Genomic DNA, 27,488 nt, shown 5'->3' on the forward strand with positions numbered 1-27,488 from the left:
CTCTCTCAGAAAGAGGAGGAAATCGGCAATATTCACTATAGAGGTACTGGAGGAGGACAGCTTCTGACCCTTACACCACCTCCTAAAGACTTCCCACTTTGATTGGTATACTCTTCTCGTCGAAGCTCTGCGGGCTCTAGCGATAGAGCCCGCAGCCCTGCGAGAAAAAACCCCTCGCTCTGACAAGTCTTTCGATAGTCGAAAGGCAGTCAGAGCGAGACCTGGGAGGTTTGTGATGAAACCTCTCGAAGTGGGGTTGTCTGAGTAGATCTGGTCTGTTTGGAAGCAATCTGGGGAAGGTCCACTATCCACTCCAGTACCTCCGTGAACATTCTGGGCTGGCCAAAATGGGCTATTAGCGTCAACTTCGTGTTCTTCGAAGCTACGAACTTCCTGAGCACTTCCCCCAGGATCTTGAACGGGGGAAAGGCGTATGCGTCCACACCCGACCAATCCAGGAGAAACGCGTCTATTGCGAAGGCTCTCGGATCTTCCACTAGAGAGCAAAATATCTCTATTCTTTTGGAGAGGAACGTCGCAAACAGGTCTATGTGAGGTCTCCCCCACAGGGACCAAAGACTTCGACACACTTCTTCGTGTAGAGTCCATTCTGTGGGAAGGACCTGATTCCTCCTGCTCAGTCTGTCCGCTCTCACATTCTTGATCCCTTGAACAAACCTTTGTGAGGAGAGTTATGCCTCTTTCTTCCGTCCAGGTTAACAGGTGTCTTGTAACTGATAGGGAGAAAGAGTGCGTGCCTCCTTGCTTGCGTATGTAAGCCAGAGCCGTGGTGTTGTCCGAGTTTATCTGTATCACCCCGCCTCTGACTATCTCTTCGAAGAACTTTAAGGCTAGGTGTATGGCCACTAGTTCCTTGCAATTGATGTGCCAGGACACCTGTTCCTTTGTCCAGGTGCCTGACACCTCCCTTGCTCCTAGCGTCGCTCCCCATCCCGACTCCGAAGCGTCGGTATATAACACTTGGTCTGGGTTCTGCAGGGCAAGCGATACGCCCTCGTTCTTTTGAAGAGGAGGGATCCACCACTTCAAATGATCTTTTACCTCTTGTGGAAGTTGGAAGATGTCCGAGAGTTGTCCCGTCTTCCAACTCCACACCTCTTTGAGGAAAAACTGAAGAGGGCGAAGGTGAAGTCTCCCCAGAGAGAAGAACTTTTCTAGTGAGGACAGGGTCCCTAAAAGGCTCAGGTAATCCCTCGCTGAACTGTTCTTTCTCTCTAAGAAGCTCGAGATTCTCGACAAACCTCGAGTGATTCTTTCTCGCGAAGGATATACTCGAAAACCCCGAGAATCCATCTGAATCCCCAGATAGACCAAGTTCTGGCTGGGGATCAGCTGTGACTTCTCGAGGTTGACGAGCAATCCTAGCGAATCTATCATGTTCCTTGTTACTGATAAGTCCTCCAAGCACTGAATCTCCGACTTGGCCCTGATCAGCCAGTCGTCCAAGTAGAGGGAGATGTTTATTCCCTCTAGGTGAAGCCATCTTGCCACATTCGCCATCAGGTTGGTGAATACTTGCGGAGCTGTAGACAGACCGAAGCACAGAGCCCTGAACTGAAAGATCTTGTCTCCTATTACGAAACGAAGATATTTCTTTGACAAATGGTGAATGGGAACATGGAAATATGCGTCTTGCAAGTCCAGAGAGACCATCCAGTCTCCTGGACGAAGAGCCGACATTACTGAGGCGGACGTTTCCATGCGAAACTTCTTTTTCTGAACAAAGCGATTCAGAGCGCTTACGTCTAGAACTGGTCTCCACCCCCCCGATGCCTTTGGTACTAGAAAAAGGCGATTGTAAAATCCCGGGAGATGTGGGATCCTGCACAAGTTCGATGGCCTCTTTTTCCCACATTTGTTCCACCATTTGAAGGAGAGTCTTTCTCATTACCGGGTCTCTGTACCTCGCTGACAGTTCCCGAGGCGTAGATGTTAGGGGAGGGCTGTTGTCGAAGGGGATTACATATCCCTTCTTTAGGACCGACACTGACCAAGGGTCGGCTCCCCTTTTTGCCCATACTCCTGCAAAGTTCAGGAGTCTGGCTCCCACTGGTGCTTGAAGGAGCAACAAGTCACTTGGATTTCTTGAAGGGCCTAAAGGAAGACCTTCCTCTCTTATCAGAGCTCTTCTTCTGGCACGGGGACGAGCCGCTGTACCTCCACGAAAGGGCTGCTGAGGAGGAGACGAGAGTCCTTCATAATCGCCGACACTACAGGGCGTCCTTTCTTTGGACGTTTTGTGTTAGTAGGTCTTGTTGTCGCCTTCTCAGTTAGCGAGCGATATATCCTTCACTAACTGAGAAAGGAAACAGATGATCCGATAGAGCGCAATGGCGAAACAATAAAGCAGTCCTCTGGCTCGGAGAAACCCCTTTCGATAATAGGATCCATATACTGATCTCTTTTTCAGGAGACCAGCACCAAAAAGGGAAGCCACTTCACCCGAACCGTCCTGTACTGCCTTGTCCATGCAGGACAGGACGCTATGGAGAATCTCTGGGTTTTTAAGAAACTCCGGATCCTTAGATTTGTTGGCCAGAACTCCGAGTGACCAATCAGAAAGTTGAACACCTCTAAAGTGACAAAAAGTCCCTTTAGAAAGTGGTTCAACTCTGAAGTGCTCCACGTCGCTCTGACCGATCCTAAGGAGTGACGTCTAGAGGCCTCCACTAAATTGGAAAAGTCGGCATCTGCAGAGGCAGGTAGAGAAAGACCCATAGTCTCTCCTGTCCCATACCAAATACCTCTCTTTCCATGTAGTTTGGAAGGAGGCATGCAGAATACCGTCTTTCCTAACTCCTTCTTCTTGTCCATCCAAGAATCTAAAGAATGGAGTGCCTTCTTCATCGATATAGCAGGCTTCATTTTCAAAAAGGCCGAAGATTTTGCCGTAGCCGAGCTCGAAAAGAGAGAACGAGGAGGAGGAGGAGCCGCCGGACTAAGAGAATCTCCAAATTCTTGAAGCAATAATGAGGCTAAGACTTTATAACTCGATAGTCCCTCATTAGCCGGAGGTTCGTCATCAGACAACTCGTCTAACCCTCGATCAGACGAAGGAGAAAGTTCACGTTTGGAGGGAGAGTCCTTCCAAGACCTCTTATGCTCTGAAGGAGAGGAGCTCCTATTTGGAGAAGAGTCATAAACTCCAGGAACGAGTCTCTGACTCCTGCCTCCTGGCTCTTGACTTTGCCTCCTGACTCCTGCTCCTGACTCCTGCCTCCTGACTCCGCGACTCCTGCCTCCTGGACTCCGGACTCTGGCTCCTGCCTCCTGACTCCTGGCTCCTGCCTCTTGACTCCTGCCTCCTGCCTCTTGCCTCCTGGCTCTTGCCTCCTGGCTCCTGCCTCCTGCCTGGATGCCTCTACACTCCTGGCTCTGGGCTCCTGCCTCCTGGTTGACTCCTCACTCCTGGCTCTTGGCTCCTGCCTCCTGGGTGACTCACTCCTGGCCGGTGCCAGACGTCTGATCGGTTCATCCAGGTTCGTACAGGAAACCTCACCTCGAGTAGGAGTATCGATCCTGGCGGCAGATACCTCCATACGTCTGGAGGATCTTTTGATCGGAAGGGAAGAGTCTTTCCTTCTAGGAGGCTCCTTTGATAGAACTCCTACAAGGACAAAATCTGCTCTTGCATCGCCATCATGAATCTCTTCGTAGCCTCCTCTTTATCCTCTTCGGGAGGAGGGGGAGGAGGAGGGGAGGAGTCCATAGCCTCCACCTCCTGCTCCTTCTCACTCTGGTTGAAAGAATGGCTCTTCTTGCCTTCTTCACTCCCGAGGGAGACTCCTCAGGGAAGTTTTCTGGGCTCGAATCAATAGTCGGAGCCTTCCAACTCCCTCTTGAGTGGCCGAGATCGATCGGAATCTCTCCAATCACGTCTCGGAGATGAAGATCCCGACGACGAAAAACACTCACGCAGGACGCTTTTACAATAGCGATCCTTGGCAGTCTGGGGTGTCACAGAAACCGCCGAAGGGACACCTGATCGGTGGGGATTCTCCACAACCTCCTTTCGGTTTTCGACATTCCTTCTCCTCTGGGCATGTGAGCTTGGAAGAGGTCTAGACCTAGGAGCGTTGCTGAGCCGACCAGATGCCCCCTCCACTACACTTGGGGACACTCATATCACTGTCCACTGAATAATCACTAGCCTTACCTTGTATGGCAGCCATTTTGTTTTCCATCAACTTGAAGGCTGCTTTTAGATCCGCAAGTTCTTTTGCTGGATCTACAGGTTCTGCAATAGGAGAAGGGGCTGCAATGGAAGGAAAAAGTATAGCAATACTTACCCTTGGGGAAGATCCCAAGCTAGGAATTAGTTTCAGATCTAGAAACTACCTTGTAAACTTTCTATAAGAAGCCTTCCTCACTCTCTCTCTCTAACTTTTTTAAATTTTTTAAATAATTAGTTAGATTCTTCCATTCGTTCTCACTCAAGTTCTCACATTCCTTACAAGTATTAGTAAAAGAACATTCATACTCCCTGCAACCCTTGCATACCGTGTGAGGGTCTACCGAAGCTTTCGGCAACCTCACCTTACAGCCTACATTCACACAACGTCTCACAACCATTCCAGAGTCAGACATTATTAAAGAAAATTCCAAATAAAGTCCACAAAACAGTCCACAAAAGCGTATGCCAATCCAACAATCCAGATACGTCACCAAAAGTCGGTCAAGAAGATCAATTGCCGGTGAAAAAAGAAAAACCAATCGAGAGGAACCAACAACAATGTTGATGGTCCGGGCGACAGAAGAATTCTGATTAGAAAACGGGAATGGTTCCTAGTCCTGCCACCCAGGGCAGGGCGGTAGATCACCTGACCTACCGGTAGCGTGTGCCGCGAAATTTGAAATTCTGTCGGAGACGACGGAGTCTATAGCTAAGTATATATCTGGCAGGGAAGTTGAATGTATAAAAACTGTTAACTATACTAAATCACCTCTGCAGTAATTCCATCATAGCCTAGAACTTTACTTCTATCATTCTTTATGACTTACTCCACTTCAAAAACCATAAAATAATTCACTACATTTTCAGGTCATCTTCGGCTTTTGGTATACCAGATATATTATCTCTCATTATAGTATCTCTTGTTCATGACCTCCCAGAATTGTTCTGCCCAGTTTTGCCTTTCTTCTTCTGATATCATTAATGAACCATCGTTCCTTCTGATGGGTATGCGCCTCCTTATTTTTATCCATGCATACTGCATTAACAATTATATTATATTGTTAGTGCTAAACATGCACTATCTTAAGTTTATCTTGATCCTAATATAATATAACAAAAACTATTATCCTTCTGCATATGATATACACAAAGAATATACATACTGTACAGCTGATGACTTACCATGTCTAGGGCATCTGTTACGAACTGTGGATATGAATCCTCTGAAATGTAAAGACAACTTTTTTCACTCAACAGCGTACACTCTGTGCTCTCAGTTCCCGCTTTACCTGAGGAAGAGAAAATTAAGGTGAAAAATATTGCTTTAATCATTATATTTAAAGAAAGTTATTTAATATATATATATTATATTACAATAAATTACTTCAAGCTAATCATCAACATTATAATATGGCACCACTTTGCACTGCTGGGAATATTAATACGTATTCAAATCTTATAAATTAAGAGAAATGATAAGTACAGGAATCCCTTGGTTATCCAGAACTCAACATTATCTGACACACCCTTATCAGTAACCAGGCTCAAAGATATATGATATAGTATATAAATTTCACAAAAGTTGAAAAAACCCCTCAGTTGGTTGGCAATGCAGTGCGGCCTCAGAAAAATGTTGGTAACACTCATAAACAGACCGAGGGTGGTGGATGCCTGGAGAAGTTTCCAAGGTAGGGGGTAGGTTGGATGCCTGGGGCCCATGGGAGAAGAGGGGCAGTAAGGCTGTGTAGAGGAACTCACTCAGAGAAAAGGTTGTTTTGGAAGGTGGGTAGAGCTGGGGAGAAGTTTCCCTAGCTGGGATGAGGTGTGGATGCTGTGATGGATGGTTGAAGAGGGCTAGGTAGATGTTTGACTTACTAGAGCTTATTTGGTTGTTTTTACATTTATGATTTTTCCAAATGTCATTCAACGATACTATAAACATTACTGTAATGTAACAAAGCAGGAAAATGATGAAGAGATATGGTATAGAGAGAGAGAACAACAAATGAGGTATCACATTAATTTACTTTTTTATTTATATTTTATGCTTTCTCATTTTACAATTTTACTGTATTTTCTCATTTTTTATTTCTACAACTCAAAAGATAAACACAATCATGTGCATAAGGTATGTATGTATGCACACCATACGCTTTTACTGGTGGCACCATGACTTACGTTATAAGTTGCGCACCAACATCTACAGATTCACATTCCAAATATCTTTTATAGTAATCAGAGATGAAATATCAACAGTGAGAAAACATTCTTTTGTGAACTATTGTGATGACATATTGAGAATCAACTAAACTTGTGATAAAATGCTGTACAGTTAATCAAGCAAAGCAAAAATAAGAAACACACACATGAACACACAATGTGAAAGAAGTACTGCAGTACTAGAGTGCTTTAGTTTTCACCATTGTCACTTAATGTGTCATGAAACATCACTTTATCACTTTATATTGGCTGATATGGATAAGTCATCAGTTTAAAAGTACATATATAGTATAAGGTGTGGGGGTAGACAACTTCTCAGATTTCTTGTAAGCTTTCTTCCTATTGGCAGTAACAAAAACATCACCGTAATTTATTTTTTATTTCTAATGGCTGATAGACAGAGCACCATACACATATTGTATGCTATTAGGCTGCATCTGGAATTTATCAGTGCACTCAGTAACAAAGACCATTTTCCTTCTTCATGCTTGATTAGTTGAAGAGGTAAGCAATGGAATTCAGTAAGTGACAGTAAAAAAGTATTTTTATAAATTATTTGATAGATTTTTTTTTTGTATGATGTATTTTGGGGAAAATGATAAAACTGTTTGTGTACACTGAAAGTATTGTGTATTGCATATGAGAGAAAAAAAGGGTACTGGTACAGTGCATTTGAGGAAAATAATAAAAATTATTTTTGTACACTATATATATTTTGTTGGATACAAGAAAATAAGGTTTACTTTTTTTGTGTACAGTACGATGTTTTTTACTATATTACTGGAAAATGAAAAACAATGTGTAGCTTACTGTAGAGCATGTTGGTACAAGAGAAACAGAAAGGGTTTACTTTTTTGGGTACAAAGTATTTTGGGGTAAATGATACAAATTGTTTGTGTAAAGTACGTAGTGTATTGCATTGCATACGAGAGAAACAAGGTGTTTACTTCTTTTGTTATTAAGTGTATTTAAGGACTTTATTTTGTTGCAAATATGGGAAAATAAAGTAAATAATTACTTTTTCCAAGATGTTTTCAGTTTAAATTGTGATGGTCATTGTTGATAAACATATTTAATGTTTACATATGTATGCAGTACTTGCTTTATCTGATAAGGCCTTGGCTCTATTAAACTGGATAATCAAAGGACTACTGTGTAACAGTGAAAACCATTAAGAGCTAGTAAATTAGAGTATGCAGTGAAAAATCAATATTCTGTTCTCAAGCAAGAAGTCGTAAATTGCCCAAAATACAAAAACAAAAATGATATTGTTATGATACAATAAAGTTTCATACATAATTACCTGGCAGATATATACATAGCTAAGACTCCGTCGTCCCCGACAGAAATTCAAATTTCGCGCCACTCGCTACAGGTAGGTCAGGTGATCTACCGGCCTGCCCTGAGTGGCAGGACTAGGAACCATTCCCGTTTTCTATCATATTTTTTCTCTTCCACCTGTCTCCTTGCGGGGAGGCTGGGTGGGCCCTAATCGTATATATCTGCCAGGTAAGTATGTATGAAACTTTATTGTATCATAACAATATCATTTTCATACAATCAACTTACCTGTCAGATATATACATAGCTGATTGGCACCCTTTGGTGGAGGGTAAGAGACAGCTACTTCTGGAATAGACAGGTAAACAACATATGTTGTAGGTATAAATAAAACCTTGGTTCCTACCTGATAGGTGGTAGACTTTGTGGCTGTAGCCCAGGAGTCTGCATCACCTCAAGAAACTTTAGCGAGATATGTGATCTATGGCCAAGAGTTCTTGTGGGTCTGCCGAAGGGGTCTTATCCACTTACTCGGCAGAGCCTGAAAGGACTTTGTCAATGGGTGCTGATCCACTTATATGACAACACGCCTTATGAAGGAGCACACAACCAATCCCGACCACCTGATCCTAACCACCATGTTAGTATTAAAAATTGCACCGAGTTATCCCAAAACTCTTCACAACAACCATAACTCTAAACCAAATTGCACATGCACACATTAATTTTCCCAAAAAAAATTTATGATACTCATCTAATAAAAGATATCACAAGAGTTCCTTACTGAACGAAAGTGACTGGCCGCTGTGCGGCACCGCACCTGCTCAGCAGAAAGTCTAGAACATATCTATTAGACTTATGTATTATTTAAGGATTGGTGTTAGCTCCTGTACCCAGGATTGTGCCCGCAGACACGAAAGGACTAAAAAAAAACATTTTTTCGTAGGTCACACGAACGTCCTTTAAATAGTGAGAAGCAAACACTGAATTACACCTCCAATATGTCGCTTCCAAGATATTCTTTAGTGACATATTTCTCTGAAAAGAGAGAGACGTAGCTACTGCTCTCACTTCATGAGCTCTTACTCTCAGGAGTTTGAAAGAGTCATCCGTGCAAGCCTTATGAGCGTCAGTAATGACGTTCCTGACAAAAAAGGCTAAAGCATTCTTGGACATAGGTCTTGATGGATCCTTCACCGAGCACCAGAGACCTTGTCTAGAACCTCCCAACTGTTTCTTTCTCTGCATGTAAAACTTTAAAGCCCTTACTGGGCAAAGAGACCTCTCCGTTTCCCTGCCGACGAGACCCGATAAGCCTTTAACTTCGAAGTTTCTCGGCCAGGGATTCGAAGGATTTTCATTCTTCGCCAAAAATAAATCTTTGAATGAACAGATGGCTGAATCTAGATTGAAACCCACTTTATCACTAAGGGCGTGCAGCTCACTAACTCTTTTAGCCATCGCCAGTGACAAAAGAAACAAACATTTTCTCGTTAGGTCACGAAACGAGGCCAAATGCAGAGGTTCAAATCTCGCTGAGGACAAGAACTTCAGTACCACGTCGAGATTCCAGTTAGGGGGAGAAGTAATCTTAGACTTCATGGTCTCAAAAGATCTAATCAGATCATGTAGATCTCTATCATTTCCCAGATCTAGGCCTCTATCCTAAAAGACGGCCGAAAGCATACTCCTATAGCCCTTTATCGTGGCTACGGAGAGACGAGATTCCTCTCTCAAAAAAACAGAAAATCAGCGATTTCTGTTACAGAGGTACTGGAAGAGGACAACTTCTTCGACTTGCACCACCTTCTAAAAACTTCCCACTTCGATTGGTAAACTCGGATAGTGGAAGTTCTCCGGGCTCTAGCGATCGAGCTTGCTGCTTTGCGAGAAAAGCCTCTCGCTCTGACAAGTCTTTCGATAATCGAAAGGCAGTCAGAGCGAGAGCGGGGAGGTTTTGATGAAACCTCTCGAAGTGTGGTTGTCTGAGAAGATCCTTCCTTTGTGGGAGGGATCTGGGGAAGTCTACCATCCACTCCAGCACCTCCGTGAACCACTCTTGAGCTGGCCAAAAGGGGGCTATCAGGGTCATTTTCGTCCCCTTTGATGTCACAAACTTCCTGAGCACTTGCCCCAGAATCTTGAATGGGGGAAATGCGTAAACGTCTACATGAGACCAATCTAGAAGGAAGGCGTCTACGTAAGAGCTCTGGGGTCTTCTACTACTGAGCAAAAGACTTCCAGTCTTTTTGAGAGGAACGTGGCAAAGAGGTCGACATGAGGAGTCCCCCAAAGAGACCAGAGATTCCGACAAACTTCTGAGTGGAGGGTCCATTCGGTATGAAGGACCTGGTTCCTCCTGCTCAGCCTGTCTGCTCTCACGTTCCTTACTCCTTGAACAAACCTCGTCAAAAGAGAGATGTTCCTTTGAGATGTCCACAACAGAAGGTCTCTTGCGAGCTCGTATAGGGCATACGAGTGTGTACCTCCTTGCTTTCGAATGTATGCAAGGGTGGTTGTGTTGTCCGCATTCACTTGGACTATCTTGTTCCTCACTAAAGGTTCGAAGCTCTTTAGGGCCAGGTGTACGGCAAACAGCTCTTTGCAGTTTATGTGCCAGGACACTTGAAGAGCATTCCAGGTGCCTGACACCTCTCTCTTTCCCAAGGTTGCTCCCCAACCTTTTTCCGACGCGTCGGAAAACAATACAAGGTTTGGGTTCTGAGTTTCTAGGGAAGTACCCTTGTTTTCCTTCAGTGGGAGTAACCACCATTCTAAGTGGCGCTTCATCCAAACTGGAATGGGAAAAACGTCCGAAAGAAGTCCTGTCTTCATGTTCACGATCTTCTGAGGAAGAACTGAAGCGGACGGAGATGAAGTCTTCCTAGAGGAAAGAACTGTTCGAGCGAGGAAAGTGTCCCTAATAGGCTCAACCATTCCCTCGCCGAAGTACGTTCTTTCCCTAAGAAGAGAGAGACTTTCTCTAAGCCTCTCGTTAGTCTCTCTTGAGAAGGAAATACTCGAAAACCCCGAGAATCCATCCGAATCCCCAGATAGACCAAGTTCTGGCTGGGGATCAGTTGGGACTTCTCGAGGTTCACGAGCAATCCTAAGGTCTTTATCAGGTTTAGTGTCAAAGCAAGGTCCTCCAAACACTGTTTCTCTGACTTTGCTCTGATGAGCCAGTCGTCCAGGTACAGAGAGATACTGATACCTTTCAGGTGAAGCCATCTCGCCACATTTTTCATAAGGCTCGTGAAGACCTGAGGAGCCGTAGAAAGGCCGAAACACAAGGCTCTGAATTGGAAGATCCTTCCCCCCGTCATGAAACGGAGGTACTTCTTCGACGAAGGATGAATCGGGACGTGAAAATAGGCATCCTGGAGATCCAGAGACGCCATCCAATCCCCTTGGCGAAGAGCCGCAAGGACTGATGCAGAAGTCTCCATGGAGAACTTCTGTTTCTGAACAAACTTGTTCAGAGCGCTGACATCTAGAACTGGTCTCCAGCCCCCCAAGGCTTTCGCAACCAAGAAAAGACGATTGTAAAACCCTGGGGGAAGCTTTGATCCAGCACTAGCTCTATTGCTCTCTTGTCCCACATTTGATCCACCATTTGTTGAAGAGTATCTTTCAACACAGGGTCCTTGTAATTGGCGGACAATTCCCGCGGAGTTGATGTCAGGGGAGGATTGTCCAGGAAAGGAATGAGGTATCCTTTCTGTAGAACAGACATTGACCAAGCGTCTGTATCTATGAGAGTCCAGGCTTCCGCAAATCCCCGGAGCCTGGCACCTACTGGTGTTTGGAGGAGCGTCACTTCACTTTCCCTTTTAAAGGACGGAAAGAAGCTCTACCTCTCTTCTCAGTCGCTTTCCTTTTAGAGGGGCTCTAGAGGGAGGACCTCCTCGAAAGGGCTGAAGAGGCGTAGAAACACCTTTCTTGTTTCCCATCATCACTGGTCTCTTTTTCCTGGACGATTGAAGGAGAAGATCCTGTGTCGCTTTCTCCGTCAGCGAACGGGAAATGTCCCTCACCAACTGCGAAGGGAACAGAAAGTCAGACCTGGGAGCGAATAACAAAGCTGCCCTTTGCGAATGCGAAACTGCTTTCGTCAAAAAAACGCTAAAAACAGATCTCTTCTTCAAGAGACCGGCTCCAAATAAAGAAGAGACTTCCCCTGAGCCGTCCTGTACCGCCTTGTCAATGCACGACAAGATCGCAAGGAGTACGTCAGGATCGAGTCCTTCCGAGGCATGGGCCTTCTTGGCCATCACCCCAAGGGACCAATCTAGGAAGTTGAAGACTTCCAAAATGTGAAAAAGTCCCTTGAGGAGATGATCCAACTCCGAAAGACCCCAAGTTATTTTAGCCGTATGAAGGCTATGTCTCCTGGATGCGTCTACCAGACTGGAAAAGTCAGCTTCAGCCGAAGCTGGGAGAGTGAGCCCCATATTCTCCCCAGTCTGGTACCAAATACCTCTCTTGCCCGTAAGTCTAGCGGGAGGCATGCAGAACACCGTTCTAACTAGCTCCTTTTTGGTTAGCATCCAGGTATCCAGAGACTGAAGAGCTCTCTTCATAGAAATCGTCGGCCTCATCTTCAGAAAAGCCGACGACTTCGGCGTCTTGGAGCATGAAAAAAGTGAGCGAGGAGAAGGAGGAGCGGCAGGGGTCAAGGCATCTCCGTATTCCTGAAGAAGGAGAGCTGTCAAAACTTTATAGTTAGACAGCCCTTCTCTGCCGTGAGTCTCGTCTTCTGAGTCCTCTTCCAAGATAGGATCAGAAGGAGAATTCAATTCTCGTTCTGGGTCTTCCTGCCCAATTACTCTCTCTGCGGGAGACAAACTCCTAATTGGAGAGGGGCTAAGAGCATGTACAGAGCCCCTATGAAACAAATCAGACGTCTCGCGCCTGGTTAGCTCCTCGCGTTTGGCTGGCGCCTCGCGCCTGGCTGACGCCTCGCGCTTGGCTGGCGCCTCGCGCCTGACTGGTGCCTCGCGCCTCTCTGAAACCTCGTGCCTGGCTGACGCCTCGCGCCTTTCTGGCGCTATATCCTTGTATGGATGATGCTTGTCTGGCGCCTCGCGCCTGGCTGAATCCTCGCGCTCGGCTGACGCTGCTGGCTTGGCAGACGTATCACGTCTGGCTACATCCTCGCGCCTGTAAAGTTGCTCGCGCTTATCTGGCGCTTGAATCCTATAAGACGCTTCTCGTCTGGAAGAAACCTCGCGCTTGACTGGCGCCTCGCGCTTGTCTGGCGCTTCATAATCATCGTATGAGTCTCTATCGGAAGAGATCTCAAACGCCTCACGTCCCACAGGAGCCTCACGTCCCACAGGAGCCTCACTCCTGGCGGGAGAAGGAAGACGAGACTTCTTGACAGGAAGCCTCACGTCTTTTCTACGAGGAGGATCCTTCGAAAGGACTCCTACCAAGGCGGATAACTGTTCTTGTACAGCCAAAATAATCCTCTTGGAAGCTTCTCCGGCGTCTTCTCAACGGGAGAGAGACCTCGAAGGAGTTTTGTCCAAGCCAGGGGACGTCAAAACCCTCTTAGCTTTCTTGATCGAGGGAGGCGCTTCTTCCGAAAAGCGTTCGGGGCTTGAATCCAACATAGGTTCTTTCCAGTGCCTTTTCAGGGGCCTGGAAAGGTCCGAATCCTTCCACCCTCGTTTAGGAGAGGGAGAGGCGGACGAAGAGAAGCACTCTCTGAGGATGCTTTTCCTATAGCGGTCCTGAGCAGTCTGTCTAATTACAGAGCCTGCTGAAGGGACGCCTGACCGGGGGGAATTCTCCACAACCTCCGTACGGCTTTCGACTTTCTTCTCCTCTGGGCTTGGGAGCTTGAAAGAGGTCTAGGCCTGGGAGCGTCGCAGAGACGGTCAGACGCCCCCTCCACAACACTGGGGGCACTCACTTCACTAAAATAATCACTTTCACAATCCTTACCTTTCATGGCAGCCATTTTGGATTTCATCCTATGAAGTGTAGCTTTCAGATCAGCAATTTCCGAGGCCGAATCTGAATGTAAAGCCAGTGAGGGCCCTGATACAGAATTAGAATCAAATGCATAGTTTAAAGAAGAGTTAGAATCATTAAAAGGCTCAATAGGCCTTGTACTACCCGCACCCTTAGATGCAGCCCTTCTGACTCTATCCCTCTCTAACTTCTTCAAGTAAGAAGTTAGAGTCTTCCATTCCTCAACATTCAACCTCTCACATTCATGACAGGTGTTAGAAATAGAACAGTCAAAACCTCTACATTTGCGGCATACAGTGTGAGGATCAACCGAAGCCTTCGGTATCCTCACCTTGCAGCCTACATTCACACACACTCTCACACAACCACTTGAATCAGACATTCTTGAAGAAAAATCAAAAGCAAGTCCAAATCCAGTCCACAGTAGCGAATGCCAAAACAACAATCCAGGTACGTCACCAAAAGTCCAACAAAAAAAAGATGATCAATTGTCTAGAAAAAGCGAATTCCATCAGGAGGTAGCAGCAACGATGTTGATACCACCGGCGACAGAAAAAAAATGATAGAAAACGGGAATGGTTCCTAGTCCTGCCACCCAGGGCAGGCCGGTAGATCACCTGACCTACCTGTAGCGAGTGGCGCGAAATTTGAATTTCTGTCGGGGACGACGGAGTCTTAGCTATGTATATATCTGACAGGTAAGTTGATTGTATGAAAACAGTACTATAATCCTAAACACATTGTGCAAACAAACTAAAACATACTGTAGACAGCATGAGAGTATAAGACTATTAAATTATGTACACAACTTAATTAATAATTAGGATGGAAGACATCAAACTATACTCAAGTAAAAATAAAATATTGTGCATAGAACACAAAACTTTCAATACAGCATAGTGCATTCAAATCAAGTAAATATTTAAATTTTTTTTTTCTAACTTACAAACCTGAAGGTCTTTTCACATGGATTTAGCTTGCAGATGTGAGCTGGAAGGGCCTTTTAACTTTTAGACAAGGTCGTTAACTAATGATGGTAGGGGAAAGCCCCACCCACTCAATGGTCTGCACTCCACTTTGCCTTTTGGCACAGGTATCAGAATGAGGAGTGGCTGAGGTGGCCCGTAAATGTAAAGACCTTTAAGTTCGTATTGTAGGATAAATAAAAATTACTTAAAAAATTTGTTATTTGCTCCTACACATAAAGTACAAATCTTCAGTCTTTACATAAGGAACTTAGCCTGACTGGTTTGGCTCTACCCACCTGGGATTACCTTCCTGGTCTGGAAGAGCTGAGAGAAAGGTATCCTGCACCTCTAGCTTTTTGTACAAGTGAGATGTTGCAACTGCTAGACTTCTGGGCTTAAAGCCCACTATGTAATGAGTTGCGTCATTACTTTGAAAAGAAAGTTAAAAAAGGCTTGTAAGAACCCAAGAGTGTTAGAGACAGGGTTGCTTTATTGTCTATCCCTGTTTCCCCTTTTCTCCAGAGAGGGTGGGGACATGCATCCACACCATCTACACAAAATGAAAGGACAGGATATCCTTGTTGTATAGTCACCTACAAACTCGTCTGTCCAACATGTGACGGCTCACTAACTGTCTCTTTGTCTAAAGAGAGAGAGAGGTAAAAGAGAGAAGAAATGAGACCAGTCTCTCACATCCCATCTCTCATGCTTACCAAACACCTTAGACGAGATGCACACATCCCCTTAGGGAGCCGGATGAACCATAAGATCCAAGGAAGCGTGTCCAAAGACTTATGGGCAAGTTCTGAAGATGATCCGAGGTAAATGTGATCTGGTGCGACTGAACTCTCGTTTACCTCGTCAAACGAAGAGCAAGCCTGGTGGTATCTCACAGACCTTGAAAGAGGATGTGCTCTTGGACACCTCTTCCTTGGTCAAGTTGTTACTATTGAAGAAGCGTCAACACCGAGGCCTGAAATGCAGATTTCTCTTAAGGTAGTACCATAGCACACTAACCGGACAAAGTAGCGTCTTGTTCTGATCATACCTACAAAGTCCTTAAGCAGGGGGATTTAAACGGACTCAAATCCAGTGTCAGGGACCTATGGATTCTGAGTCTCGGTTACAAATTCCAAGACCAACTTGAACGTAACAGATCCCCATCCCATCCAGTGGTTAGCATAGAAGGCTACGAAACTTGTCTACTCTATTTGCTGAAGCTAGGATAAGCAAAGAAAAAGCAATCTTAGAGTCAGAACTCTGTCCAATGACCCTCTCAACAGCTCGTATGACGAATGAGCTAGGCTCCAAAGATGAGAATTGCAACCAGTCAGGGGGTTGAGTTACCTTAGTGGGCAAGACCATTTGAAACCTATCAGAAGTATAACAATCTCTCTCGGGGATGAGAGATCTATTTCCTTCAATCAAAGGACTTGACCAAGGGCAGTTCTATTACCCTTAATAGCTGAGACAAAGATTAGCTTCTCACTACAAAGAAGGGTGAGAAAGTCCGCTACCTGCTGAATAGATGCTGAGTGAAGAGATACCTTGTTTACTATACAAACTCCAGATGACAGTTCATTTCCCCTGGTACACAGCTGCTGAATATTACGCAAGTATCCAGACGTTTTGTTTATGCACCGTGAAACATCCCTCTCGCAAGCAAGAGATGCTGGATAGACTCCAGGCATGAAGTTCCACTGCATGGTAATACCTCTCACATGCAGCTGGCACAGAAGGCTGTGCCATGGGGGAATCTCAAATAAAACAGAGCCAATAGATCTGGGAACCACTTGGTGCATGGCCACTGGGAGTCAACGAGTCCAACTGAAATTTAGGATGATCAGACAAAAATGGAGAGGAAGGCATAAGCCTCTAAAATGTCCCATAGGTGCGGGAAAAATGTCCTCCATCATAACCCATGGTCTAGCACAAATGAGCTGTACTCTGGTAACTTCTGTTGTAAAACTGGTTATGGAAAGATCATGGCTGGGACTCCCCATAACTCGGAGGGTTTGTGTGTAACTACGATATAACAAACATCACCATATTCATTACTAAAGGTCTGAGATTATCTTGCATGATGGAAATGAAATATTGCCGTTTGTTGCTAGAATGTAGACAAAAACTGCTTGAATAACAAGAGAAACACATTATAGTACCGTATACCTATTTTGAGCTGCCTGATCAGAACAAAATGGATGATGACTGAGGAGATTACATAGTCCCTCGCCATGGACACGACATTTCAGTAACTAAGGACATCAGTGTCATGTAGTTAAAGGCTTAATTAAACTATATTCTGAACCAAATACTAAAGAAATAATACCCAAATCAAACAAAATCTAAACAAAACCTACAAGAGTACATTAGGAACACATTGTACATGCGTTGAATGAAATTTGTCGCTAAGCCCTATGAAGGTGTTTGTACATAATGTGAAAATAGCAGTCTGTTACTAGGCAAGGAACATATTTTTATGTAAAGTCGTGAGTATCCTTCATTTGTCTTTAAAAATTAAATTCAAAGATATCACGAAATTTCCCAAGTTGATTATATCTGCACATCTGCACATATGCACTTCCCAACACAGTCTACTTTATGCTACCTGTCACTTCACTAATTCTGTATCTCTGCCTTATTTCAACTCTTCTGGTTCTCCACAACCCAAGGGATAACGATCACTGAGTGCATAAAACATCATTGGATCTTAGGAGATGCAGATATTTTTTAAAGCTCACATCTCTAAGTGCTCAGTCTACAACTCATTAGAACAAGATCAGGCAAACATGGTCACTAGAACACTTGCTTCTAAATCAGGTGACTTGCTGATCACCAAGAAATGCTGCTATAATTTGGATGCCCCCTCTTCCTTCTTCAAGGTAGTTAAGGAACTTTTAAATTATATTCATCAGAAATTATTTCCAGGGTTATGACGCATGTTCCAGGGTTACGATGCCTACAACGCTCAATCTGGCAGAAGAAATATGACACCAAAAATGCAAAATAATCAATATTTGAAGGTTTTTTGATGCAAAATGCAAAAAGAATCCAGTTTACATAGTTTTCAATGCACCCAAAGCATTAAAAGTAAGGTTTTCTTAGGATTTTTGGTGATGTTCCGGCTTACGACAATTTTCGGGTTACAATGCGTCTCAAGAACGGAACCCCGTCGTAACCCGGGGACTGCCTGTAATTTATTTTAAAAGTCTGATCTTTGTAGACTTTTAGTGGGTCCTTCAGTGGAGGTTCACCAGAACAAACTTCCCAGATGGGATCTCTTTCCAGTTCTTAAAGGTCCTTCTAAATCTTCTCAGGAACCTATGGATCAGTCTTCTTTAGCCCACTTAATACCCTAGATAGTCTTCTGTTGGCACCTGTGTCATTGAGGCAAGTCAGTGCAGAGCATGTTTTGCTGGATAAGGTCAAAAGCACAAGAAGCTGAAATCAGTGGGATTATTTTTTGGCAGATAATTTTGTAGCTAAAACATTTTCTTTGCATTCTGTTTCTCCAAGTTATATGTTATGTTAATGAACTGTGTTCCGCTGGAGGCTGTCACACTCACTAAGGTCCGGATGACTATACGATTTTCTTTTCTACATAACTATGCTACCTATACTCTGTTTTTTTCATCTGTACATCCGCCTGTGGTGTTTTTGTATGGTTACGCTAATTGTAAGTTTTAGGTAAATAAAAGGATAACTGGGAGTACATTTGTAACTGAAAAGTGTTTTAATAATTTACTGTATGCGAATTACACCGTTAATATTCGAAATAGGATATTATTATAAACGTTGAATGTAAGCTGAATGTAACTATCTAAAGCCCGGGACGCAGTGTTACCATACAAAAACACCACAGGCGGATGGACAGATGAAAAAAAATAGAGTATAGACTAAGTTTCTTTGCCATTCAATCTCTCTTAGGCCATACCGGGAATAAAGAAAGAATTCCTTTCTTTGCCTTGATTTAAGGCCCTTAACAAAGCTGGATACTACCCACATAGTTCCATGAACATAGGGAGGATATATATGCTTATTATCTCCAATAAATGAGTCACCTGCATCTTCAGAAGATCCATGACTCTGGGAAGGACTTACTCAAGCTTTTCAACTCCATTAAATATGCAAATACATGAACCATGTTCACTCTCAGCATACTAAGAGAAATGTCGTCTAGACATCCTACAAGAGTTACTGCCTTCAGATTACGTACCTCATGACCTATGCCTTCCCCCTAGACCTTACCCTTAAGAAAATTAATAGTTATTTTTGTAACTTTATTTCTTTATTACTATTATGGAAATTATCATGGCTTTTATCCTTCTCCATCGATGACAATATGAATGTTGGACAGTTACTTACTGACTGAAGTAAACAGAGAGAAAAGTGATTCAAATACAGTATCTATCTCTTTTACAAATGTATTTACTATTCATTATTTAAAAATTTTTTAATGTAGTAATTAAATTTGCTTCCTTCAGAACTCAAAATATTCTTCAAGCAAAATGAAGCTTCAAATGAGAGGCATAACAAGCTAAGTTGGACTCCTCCTAGTGGCAGATAAGTGAATATTGAAAAATAAGTGACTCATGGCTTTCCTGACACTAAATATGATACAAAACCAGTGCATTCATGCCTTAGTGCTCTAACGTCCAGTATTTTACAGTATAACTAAAATTTTAGCTACAAAATTTCACTGTAACTTACCTCCTTGGTGTTTTTGGCCATGGGCATTTTGAAGACCTTCAAGATCAGCAAGAAGTACTTTGCGACATTTCCTACAACGAACTGTATCTTCATCCATCATTCTGAAATTATAAAAAATAAATTCTAACAAATGTTATCCATCTCTCCATGTACTGAATTAGAACCATATAATATTACTATATTATACATATTACAAAACTAAATGGCAATCCAACATAATGTATTTGATTGGTCAATTTACTTACCAGCAAAAGTTTAAATATGAAAATAAGAAACACAGTGGCATTAAATACCTACACTGGATAAAAAGAAGCATAAGACCTCAAAATCACAATAAAAAGTAATGTGCAAGAGAATCATTTCCCTAAAGTGGTCAAAGTCCTTTCTAAGTGAGTATAATTGCTATAGTACATAGTCCTTGATCACATAGTAATGGCCCACATATAAAGAAGCATGGCCTCTTGAAGATTTAATCAATGTTTTAATCATAAGGATATAAGTACAGTGGATGCCCCGTATTCGCGTTCTCCAGATTCGCGGACTCACACATTCGCGGATTTCTCTCGGGAACGTTTCCCTGCATTATTCGCGGAAAATTCGCGCATTTGCTGTATTTTTCTATGATAAATATCCACAAATTCCTGGTTTCTTTGATGAATTTTATCATAAAATGCACTTTTTGTGATAAAACTATTAAAAAAACTATGTAGGAAAATTTTTAGTGGGGTTTTCTTGAGTTTTAACTAACAAAATAGGCTGTTTTTAGCATTTTTATAGGGGTTCCAAACATTCGCGGGTTCTAACTATTCATGGGGGGGTCTGGTCAGGGTGACCAGATTTTGAAAATTGAAATACGGGACACATAAATTGGAAAGGTAGTTATATTATATATATATATATATATATATATATATATATATATATATATATATATATACAGGCGGTCCCCGGGTTACGACGGTTCCGGCTTACGACGTTCCGAGGTTACGACGCTTTTTCTTAAATATTCAATGGAAAAATCCGTCCTGGGTTACGACGCTTGTTCCGAGGTTACGACGCTGACGCTTCCGACGCTCCGAGTTAAACGACGCTTTTAAAAAACGCATACTATGATAAAAATCCTTTATAGTTTAGCACAGTATATTAATAAAAATAAGTTTCTGGTTAGATTACAACAAAAAATTTTGAGATTATGATGATTTTCGACACTTTTTATGTTGTATTTTTCTATGTTTTTTAGTGACGCCTCATATGCAGAAGCTAGTTTACCGAGCGAATGAATACATACTAGTTTACATATAACAGTCCAAAAAGCGCAAATAATGAAAAAATCATTGCTTGTTTCCAGTAATAATAACAAAAACGAAGTTTCTGGTTAGATTACAACGCAAATTCCAAGTATCCAAAGAGAGACATTATCCAGTAATTTGATCAGAGAGAGAGAGAGAGAGAGAGGACGAGAGAGAGAGAGAGAAGAGAGGCGTCTTCCGACGCTCGAGTTAAGGACGAGAAGTGTTCGTTTCGTTAACGGCCTCTGACTCATGCCAGTAAATGTTTGTTGATACTAATAATATAAGCCTATTTAAAGATACGTTTACTTTAATTAGTCTATATGATACGTAAATAGTAATCAACTGTTCTTGTAGCCCTCAATATTTGGCAAAATCGAAGTATCCAAAGAGAGACAATATCCAGTACGTAATTTGATCAGAGAGAGAGAGAGAGAGAGAGGAGAGAGAGAGAGAGAGAGAGAGAGAGAGAGAGAGACGCTTTGGCAACAATGGTCTCGGGGGTTTTTTATAGCTTCCTTCTGCTTGATGATCGTGGATATTGTAGAAGGATTTCGACCATACTCGTTTGCCAAATCGACGATACGAACGACGTTCATGCTTTGCTATAATTTCATGTTTTGCTTCCATCGAAATCATTTTCTTGGGTTTTTCTTATCACCTGCTTTGTCTTTAGCTTTGAGACCCATGGTTAATAATAAAATAGACAAAATAACACGAAAAATAGGCGCAAATACAACGAACTAAACAACGACGTGTTAACATGCAGCACCAACAAACAAACAGACTGAACGCCATTTATCGGTCGCCTATACAACTAACACTCATCGCAAAATCGTATCTCAAATATTTCGTTGTATATCAAAGCTTGTATTTTCGCAAATTTTCTGTTATATCTCAAAACATTCGTATATTAGGGCAATCGTATGTCAAGTTTCCAATGTAATTTGATGAGAGAGAGAGAGAGAGAGAGAGAGAGACGCTTTGGCAACAATGTCTCGGGGATTGACGTAACGTTTATTTTCTGAACAGATAGGACAAGAGAAAGTGTTAGTTTCATTAAACGGCCTCTGACTCATGGCAGGAAATGTTTTGTTGATACTAATATATAAGCCTATTTAAAGATACATTTACTTTAATTAGTCTATATGATACGTAAATAGTAATCAGCTGTTCTTGTAGCCCTCAAGATTTTGCAAAAATCACTCCAGGTTGTACATTAAAACTTCAAGAATGTAGTGTCACCAGAGGATTACAATAGTTTTTACCTTCAAGAACCAGCATTCTTTTATGAAAATAACTCCAGGTTGTACATAAAACTACAGGAAACGACATGTAGTGTAACCAAAGGATTACAAGTAAGGTTTTTATAACTTTTTATTAGTTTAAGACATATTTCCAAGCGTCGTTCCGGCTTACGACGATTTTCGGCTTACGACGCGTCTCAAGAACGGAACCCCCGTCGTAACCCGGGGACTGCCTTGTTAATATATTATATTATATAATATATATATATATATATATATATATATAGATATATCCCATTATTATATATATATAAATTTTATATATATACACCATTTCTGCCTCTGTACAGTTTTTTGCTGGGATTAATGATCTTATTCCTAACACTGCTGCAGCTGAGGCAGTGAGGCTGCTTGTTTATTTGATTTGTGCTGCTGTTGATCCGTGCTGTCGCACATCCCTCAGTCCACCGTGTGTAATGCTAAAATTCTTCGAGCATATTTTGCAGTTTGCACCGCTTTTGCTGTTGTTTTGGGGGACGAGCCATTGCTTTAAATCACTGTAATTTTGCCCCTCTGGTCTAAAAGTACATTTGCTTTTCACTTTTTTGTTGCACTTTTTGTCGGACATGCTGCTTTATGTTTAAAAAATCAAATACCAAGGACAGATTTGTTCGTTCTCGGCCCACTGCACCGTTGCCAATTTTAGTCGGCCGCCTTTACCCCGTATTTTGCAAAATTTCACTTGTGTATTGTAATTTTTTTTTTCAAATATTGAAAATACGGGACAAAAGGCGTCCCAAGGCGGGTTGATATGGGACACGGGACAAATGTCATAGATATGGGAGAATCCCTTCAAATACGGGACGTCTGGTCACCCTGGGTCTGGTACGCATCCCCCGCGAATACGGGGGGACCACTGTAATTCAAATTCTACAACCTCTTTTGTTTGAGTCAAAGGATTTTTTCCTAAATCTTCTTAAAGGATTTTGAAGGAACCATCCTCATCAGGGGCATGGTGATGTGTAGGCTACAGCAATGGACCATATGTCAAATCTAGAGACTGCTTAGAGAGTGGCCATGGTTGTCAATTCTGACATCACCTCGAAGAGAGAGAGAGAGAGAGAGAGAGAGAGAGAGTCTCAAACCCAAGGAAATCTAGTGAGACACTAGGCACCAAGTGCGTCAAGTTCAGGTCTACCTGTAAGGTCGGCATCACACTTAAACCCAGGTTATATTGTCTCCTCTGATGAGTTAATTATCTTGCCCCATGACAATTTACCTAGTCCAGGACCCTGTCAGCAAGCTTAGAATTTTATTTAAAGACTTTTCCTCACATTTGGACCGAAAGTTTTCTGTATTTTGCTTGAAATTTTTTTCCAACATTGACGATGTCTGACGCTAGTTTGTTTTTAACTCTTTATTGCAGCAAAGGTTGTAATATGAGACTGACTTCCTTAAAGTATGACTCACACACAATTTGCACTTTATGCAGGGGTCAAATTTGTTCACTAACGTTATCATGTGAGGAATGTTTAGATTGGGATATTAAACAATGGAAACTTTTGTCTTCTCATTTAAATAACCTAGAAAGGGATAGGAAGAGAAAGGCTAATCTTAGACAAGACGAATGCTAGTCAAGATAGTAGTTTTGACCTACCTGCCTCTGTACCTGTGATGCCTCCTATTCCTTCCCCAATCTTAACACCACAACCTTTATCTGACTCCCTCATTAATGCCCCCAATGCCATTGCCGAATTACAGTCAAAGCTGGAGTCGAAATTAAACCATAAGTTTAGTATCATAAATTTTAGTCTATGGCTCAATTAAGTTCTTCATTTCAAGCCCTAATGGAGAAGGTAAGTAATCAAGGTGGTGATAGTGCAAGTGAATTGTTTGTGGAAGAACTGGCTATCTGTTCTGCTGATTCTCCTAGGCAAAGGTCCCTGACACACTCCCCTGAATCTGGGAGAAGCCATACTGGAAGCCCAAGGGAAGTCACTTGGGTCTGCCCACGGGCAGTCGCCCCCTCAGACAGCCATTGGAAAGGCGTCTATAAGCAAGTGTCGAAACTTTCGTTGAGCTCTGAAGCTTCCAGTCCGGAGAGGTAGAGGAGGGGGAAGAAGGTTCTCCAAACAGTTCGAATGAAGTGAATTATCCTCTCCAGAGACCAGGTCATTCACTTGATTGAGTACCCCTTTGGAAAGCGCAGACCATGGCAGCACCACCGAAGCTTTTGGTTCCTTTTTTGGACCTCAAAAAGATTTTAGGTGTGAAGAACAATCCACAGAAGAAGCCATGGTCCCTTCCCGGAGATCATTGTGCTGATGAATCTGCGCAATGCAAAGGTCCTCTGTATCTTGGGGGGTATCCTCATCCTGGGATCCTTCCTTAACCACTTGGGCGTACAACCGAGTTGGTCCGAGAACCGAACCCAGGGCGGAGGCCTTTGTGATAGAACTCCAACAAGAGGAAGCATACTCATCAGAGTCCCTCATGTCCAACTCATGCCTCCTGGAGTAACCTCAGGAGGTTGAGGGGACAGGTGAGGGGGATTCAGCACTCTTACTTGTCCTACTGGAAGAGCCAGCAGGAGAGGAAGGCTGTAGGCGGTTGCAAACATGTGGATGGCAGCATGGGTCTAGGAGGGCACCTAGACTTTGGCAAGGTGCTGTCACAAGGAGAATGTAGAAGTTCATGCAAATGTACCCATGCGCACTCATGCAAATGGGGTCAATCACGTGAATGTGAAGGAGAGCTGGCTGGAGTCAAGTACTAAGAAACTGGAGGATGTGAACTTGCGCAGTTTTCTTGATGAGCTCCAGTCATCTTTGTGGCCGTAACCTCCTGATGAGAAGAAGACTGTACAGGGATCTCCTCACTGCGTCTCCGGGTGCTTGGGCCCTTGACTCCAAAGCACTGGGTTGGGAACCTGTCCAATTACTCGAAGCTGTAATGGCAAGAAGTGTAGAAGCACTTGTGTGCTTCAGCACTTTCCCTTGTACTTACTACATCAGACTGGGGAGCAGACTCCAGTGCTGGTTTGGGGCACTACTCAAGGTTCCATGGAAACTCGAGTGCTCAAAACACTCGACACTCTCAAATCTCATACAAAACGACCAACAAGAGCAGTCTCTACCCGAGTGTCCAAAGAAACTCAGAAAGAGGCAGGCACAGTAGCAGTCTTAGATCGGACTTCTTTGAGCTGGTATTGAGTTTGCAGGCCTTGGGGGCTTTCGTACTCGAGGCTCCCTTGAATGACCAAAATAGGCCCCAGTGCTTGGCTTGTCCCTTAAGTTCATAATTCAGCCATCCATCCATTACACCCTAAGTTTCTTGGCATCCTACAGTTCTACAAAAACAGCCAGGTTAGTAGTGAAGTCTTCCTTATGCCCAAAGATAGAGTGCGAGATCAATGTGAGACAATGTATGTGAGATGGCTCCCTCTGGATTCAAAACAGTGGGTGGAAGTTTGGCAGGAAGGGAGGAAGGTGCTGAAGACTTTTGGTGTCACTTGTGGAGTATTCCCTCCACTTACAATTGTGAGGTCTTCCTAGCCATGTTCTTCTTGGTTGTAAACTTTACCCACTATTCTGACAGCCAGAACATGGATCCTCCGAGATTGAACAAATGTTTTCTGCAATACATGCACAGTGTATGCCAGTCAATACCAATACTGGCAAAGAATTGCTCACAGATCTATCAATCCCATAACAGCATGTGATAGCAACAGGCTTCCTCAGTGTAGAGGAAGAGGACAGCATATTTGATCCAAGGGTTTAACTCATTCATGAATTAAACACAACAAATCAATCACACAGAAAAAATGAATAACCAAAATACCCAAAATCACACAGCATGAAATGTTCAACACTGAAGGCAGTTGCATTGAGTTGAAGAAATGATGTCTGCATCCAACGGCAGCTGAAAGCAAAGTGGAATGTTGACTGACAGTTGGTTAGGGCTTCCCCATACTCATATATTGTTAACAACCTTGTCAATAACTTCTTAACAACTGTTCCAGCTCGTGAATAAGCTTTTTCCTAATGTAAAGAATGAAAGTTTGTATTTGTTGAGGAACAAATCAGGATTCACAATGAAGTCCCACATACGTAATTGTAAGGCTAGTTTTCCCATAGCCTAGGTATTGTATCTGGGTAACACTGAAGACTGTTAGCACCCCCTTCGGATTCAGTACCTATCAGTTTACGTGTGAAACTATAGGGTACTAAATAACTGAGTGGTGACTTAGCAGCCACCTCTCTCAGAATGCCACAACTCCCTGAAAAAGTACTTGAAGTATGCCATTAGTTATTTCATAATTTAGGAGAAAACACATACTTTGAGAGGAGCGTAGAGGTCTCAGTGTGCTGCCTGGATGGGCCACAACTCTTGACTGATGCTCATGGCAGCAAATTCAAGAACGTACCTTATTGGGAAGGTGGCTGCATTCTGTTAGAGGTGGCTGCTATGTTGCTGCTCGGTCATTTGCCCTAGTAGGATCAGCGGTAAAACTTTACAATAGGCTAGTTGACAATACTAGGTACCTACTACTAGGGCCTAGTTGAGCAGCCTGATTCCCAACAATTGTCGATCGGGCCAGGTTCCTCAGGGATAAATAAACCTAACCTTTTCTATAATGCCAGGTCCTGACCTAACCAGATCTTACCTACCTAACCTACCTTAGGGTGACATGCCCTGCCAACCACAAACCCACACAAAAAAAAAAGAAAAAAAAAAGTGTAAACCGTCTCGGTCGGCGACTGTTGTAAAGTTTTGCAATACCAGCCCCTTGAGGATGAACATACTACTATAGGCTAGATACTAGGTAGTATAGTAGTAACAAACAAAAGGCTGTTGATATTCTAGTAGGTAGGCTAATATCATGAACACAAACAAAAGGCTGTAGTAGTAAGTAGTAGGTAGCCTAGGTATCATGGACACAAACAAATGGCGTAGCTTAAGCATATTACTAGCTAGGTACCTACTAAACAAATACATGAGCAAAAGGTGACAAATAGGGGTATTACCTAGGAGTAGTAGTACTATGCAGTTGGAAAAAATATAGGTTAGCCTAGCACATCGAGAGAAGTAGTAGTAGTAGTACTGGGTGGGATATGTCTTTGAAACGGCTCCCTTGCTTCTTTTATTCCTCCTTTGTTTGTGTTTGCTTGAGCTTCTTCTCTCTGAAATACCACATTTCTTTTATAAAATCTTTCCTATTCTCCACTTCTTCCCTCAGTAGAACTACCAATAAGAGTATATTTGCTACTAATTCCTCTTTATTTTCTTGATATGGTTGCTGCATGAAGCTATATCTATTTCTAATCTCATTGTATGCTGGACAGTAAAGTAAGAAATGTTCTAAATTTTCATTTTGTTCCTCACAGCATAAACATTTTGTATCTTCTCCTTTTATCCTATTTCTATCATTTAATCGTAGTATACCTAGTCTATCCCTACTGATCAGCATTGCTTTTTCAGTGTTTCTTCTCTTATGTTTTCTTTATATTTTCTGTAGATTCTTAACGTTGACTTTTCATTCATTTCTTTCTGCCACGCTTTTCTGTACCAATTGTTTATTATTTTTCTTAACTGC

At 42.8% G+C, this 27,488-nt stretch overlaps 1 protein-coding gene across 1 annotated transcript in view; it reads right to left on the reverse strand.

Moving 5' to 3' along the window:
• LOC135217651 (uncharacterized) overlaps positions 1 to 27,073 on the reverse strand; it is a 112,135-nt gene extending 85,062 nt beyond the window's left edge. The window contains exons 1-3 of the mRNA XM_064253616.1: positions 26,920 to 27,073; positions 19,357 to 19,457; positions 5,378 to 5,484 (exon numbers count right to left, since the gene is read on the reverse strand). Of these exons, the coding sequence (XP_064109686.1) occupies positions 5,378 to 5,484; positions 19,357 to 19,456 (207 nt within the window). The 5' untranslated portion in view covers position 19,457; positions 26,920 to 27,073. The remainder of the gene's footprint in view (positions 1 to 5,377; positions 5,485 to 19,356; positions 19,458 to 26,919) is intronic.
• Between the last annotated feature and the right edge of the window lie 415 nt (positions 27,074 to 27,488).

The sequence above is a fragment of the Macrobrachium nipponense genome, chromosome 7, assembly GCF_015104395.2.
Source record: "Macrobrachium nipponense isolate FS-2020 chromosome 7, ASM1510439v2, whole genome shotgun sequence".
NCBI classification, from domain to species: Eukaryota; Metazoa; Arthropoda; class Malacostraca; order Decapoda; family Palaemonidae; genus Macrobrachium; species Macrobrachium nipponense.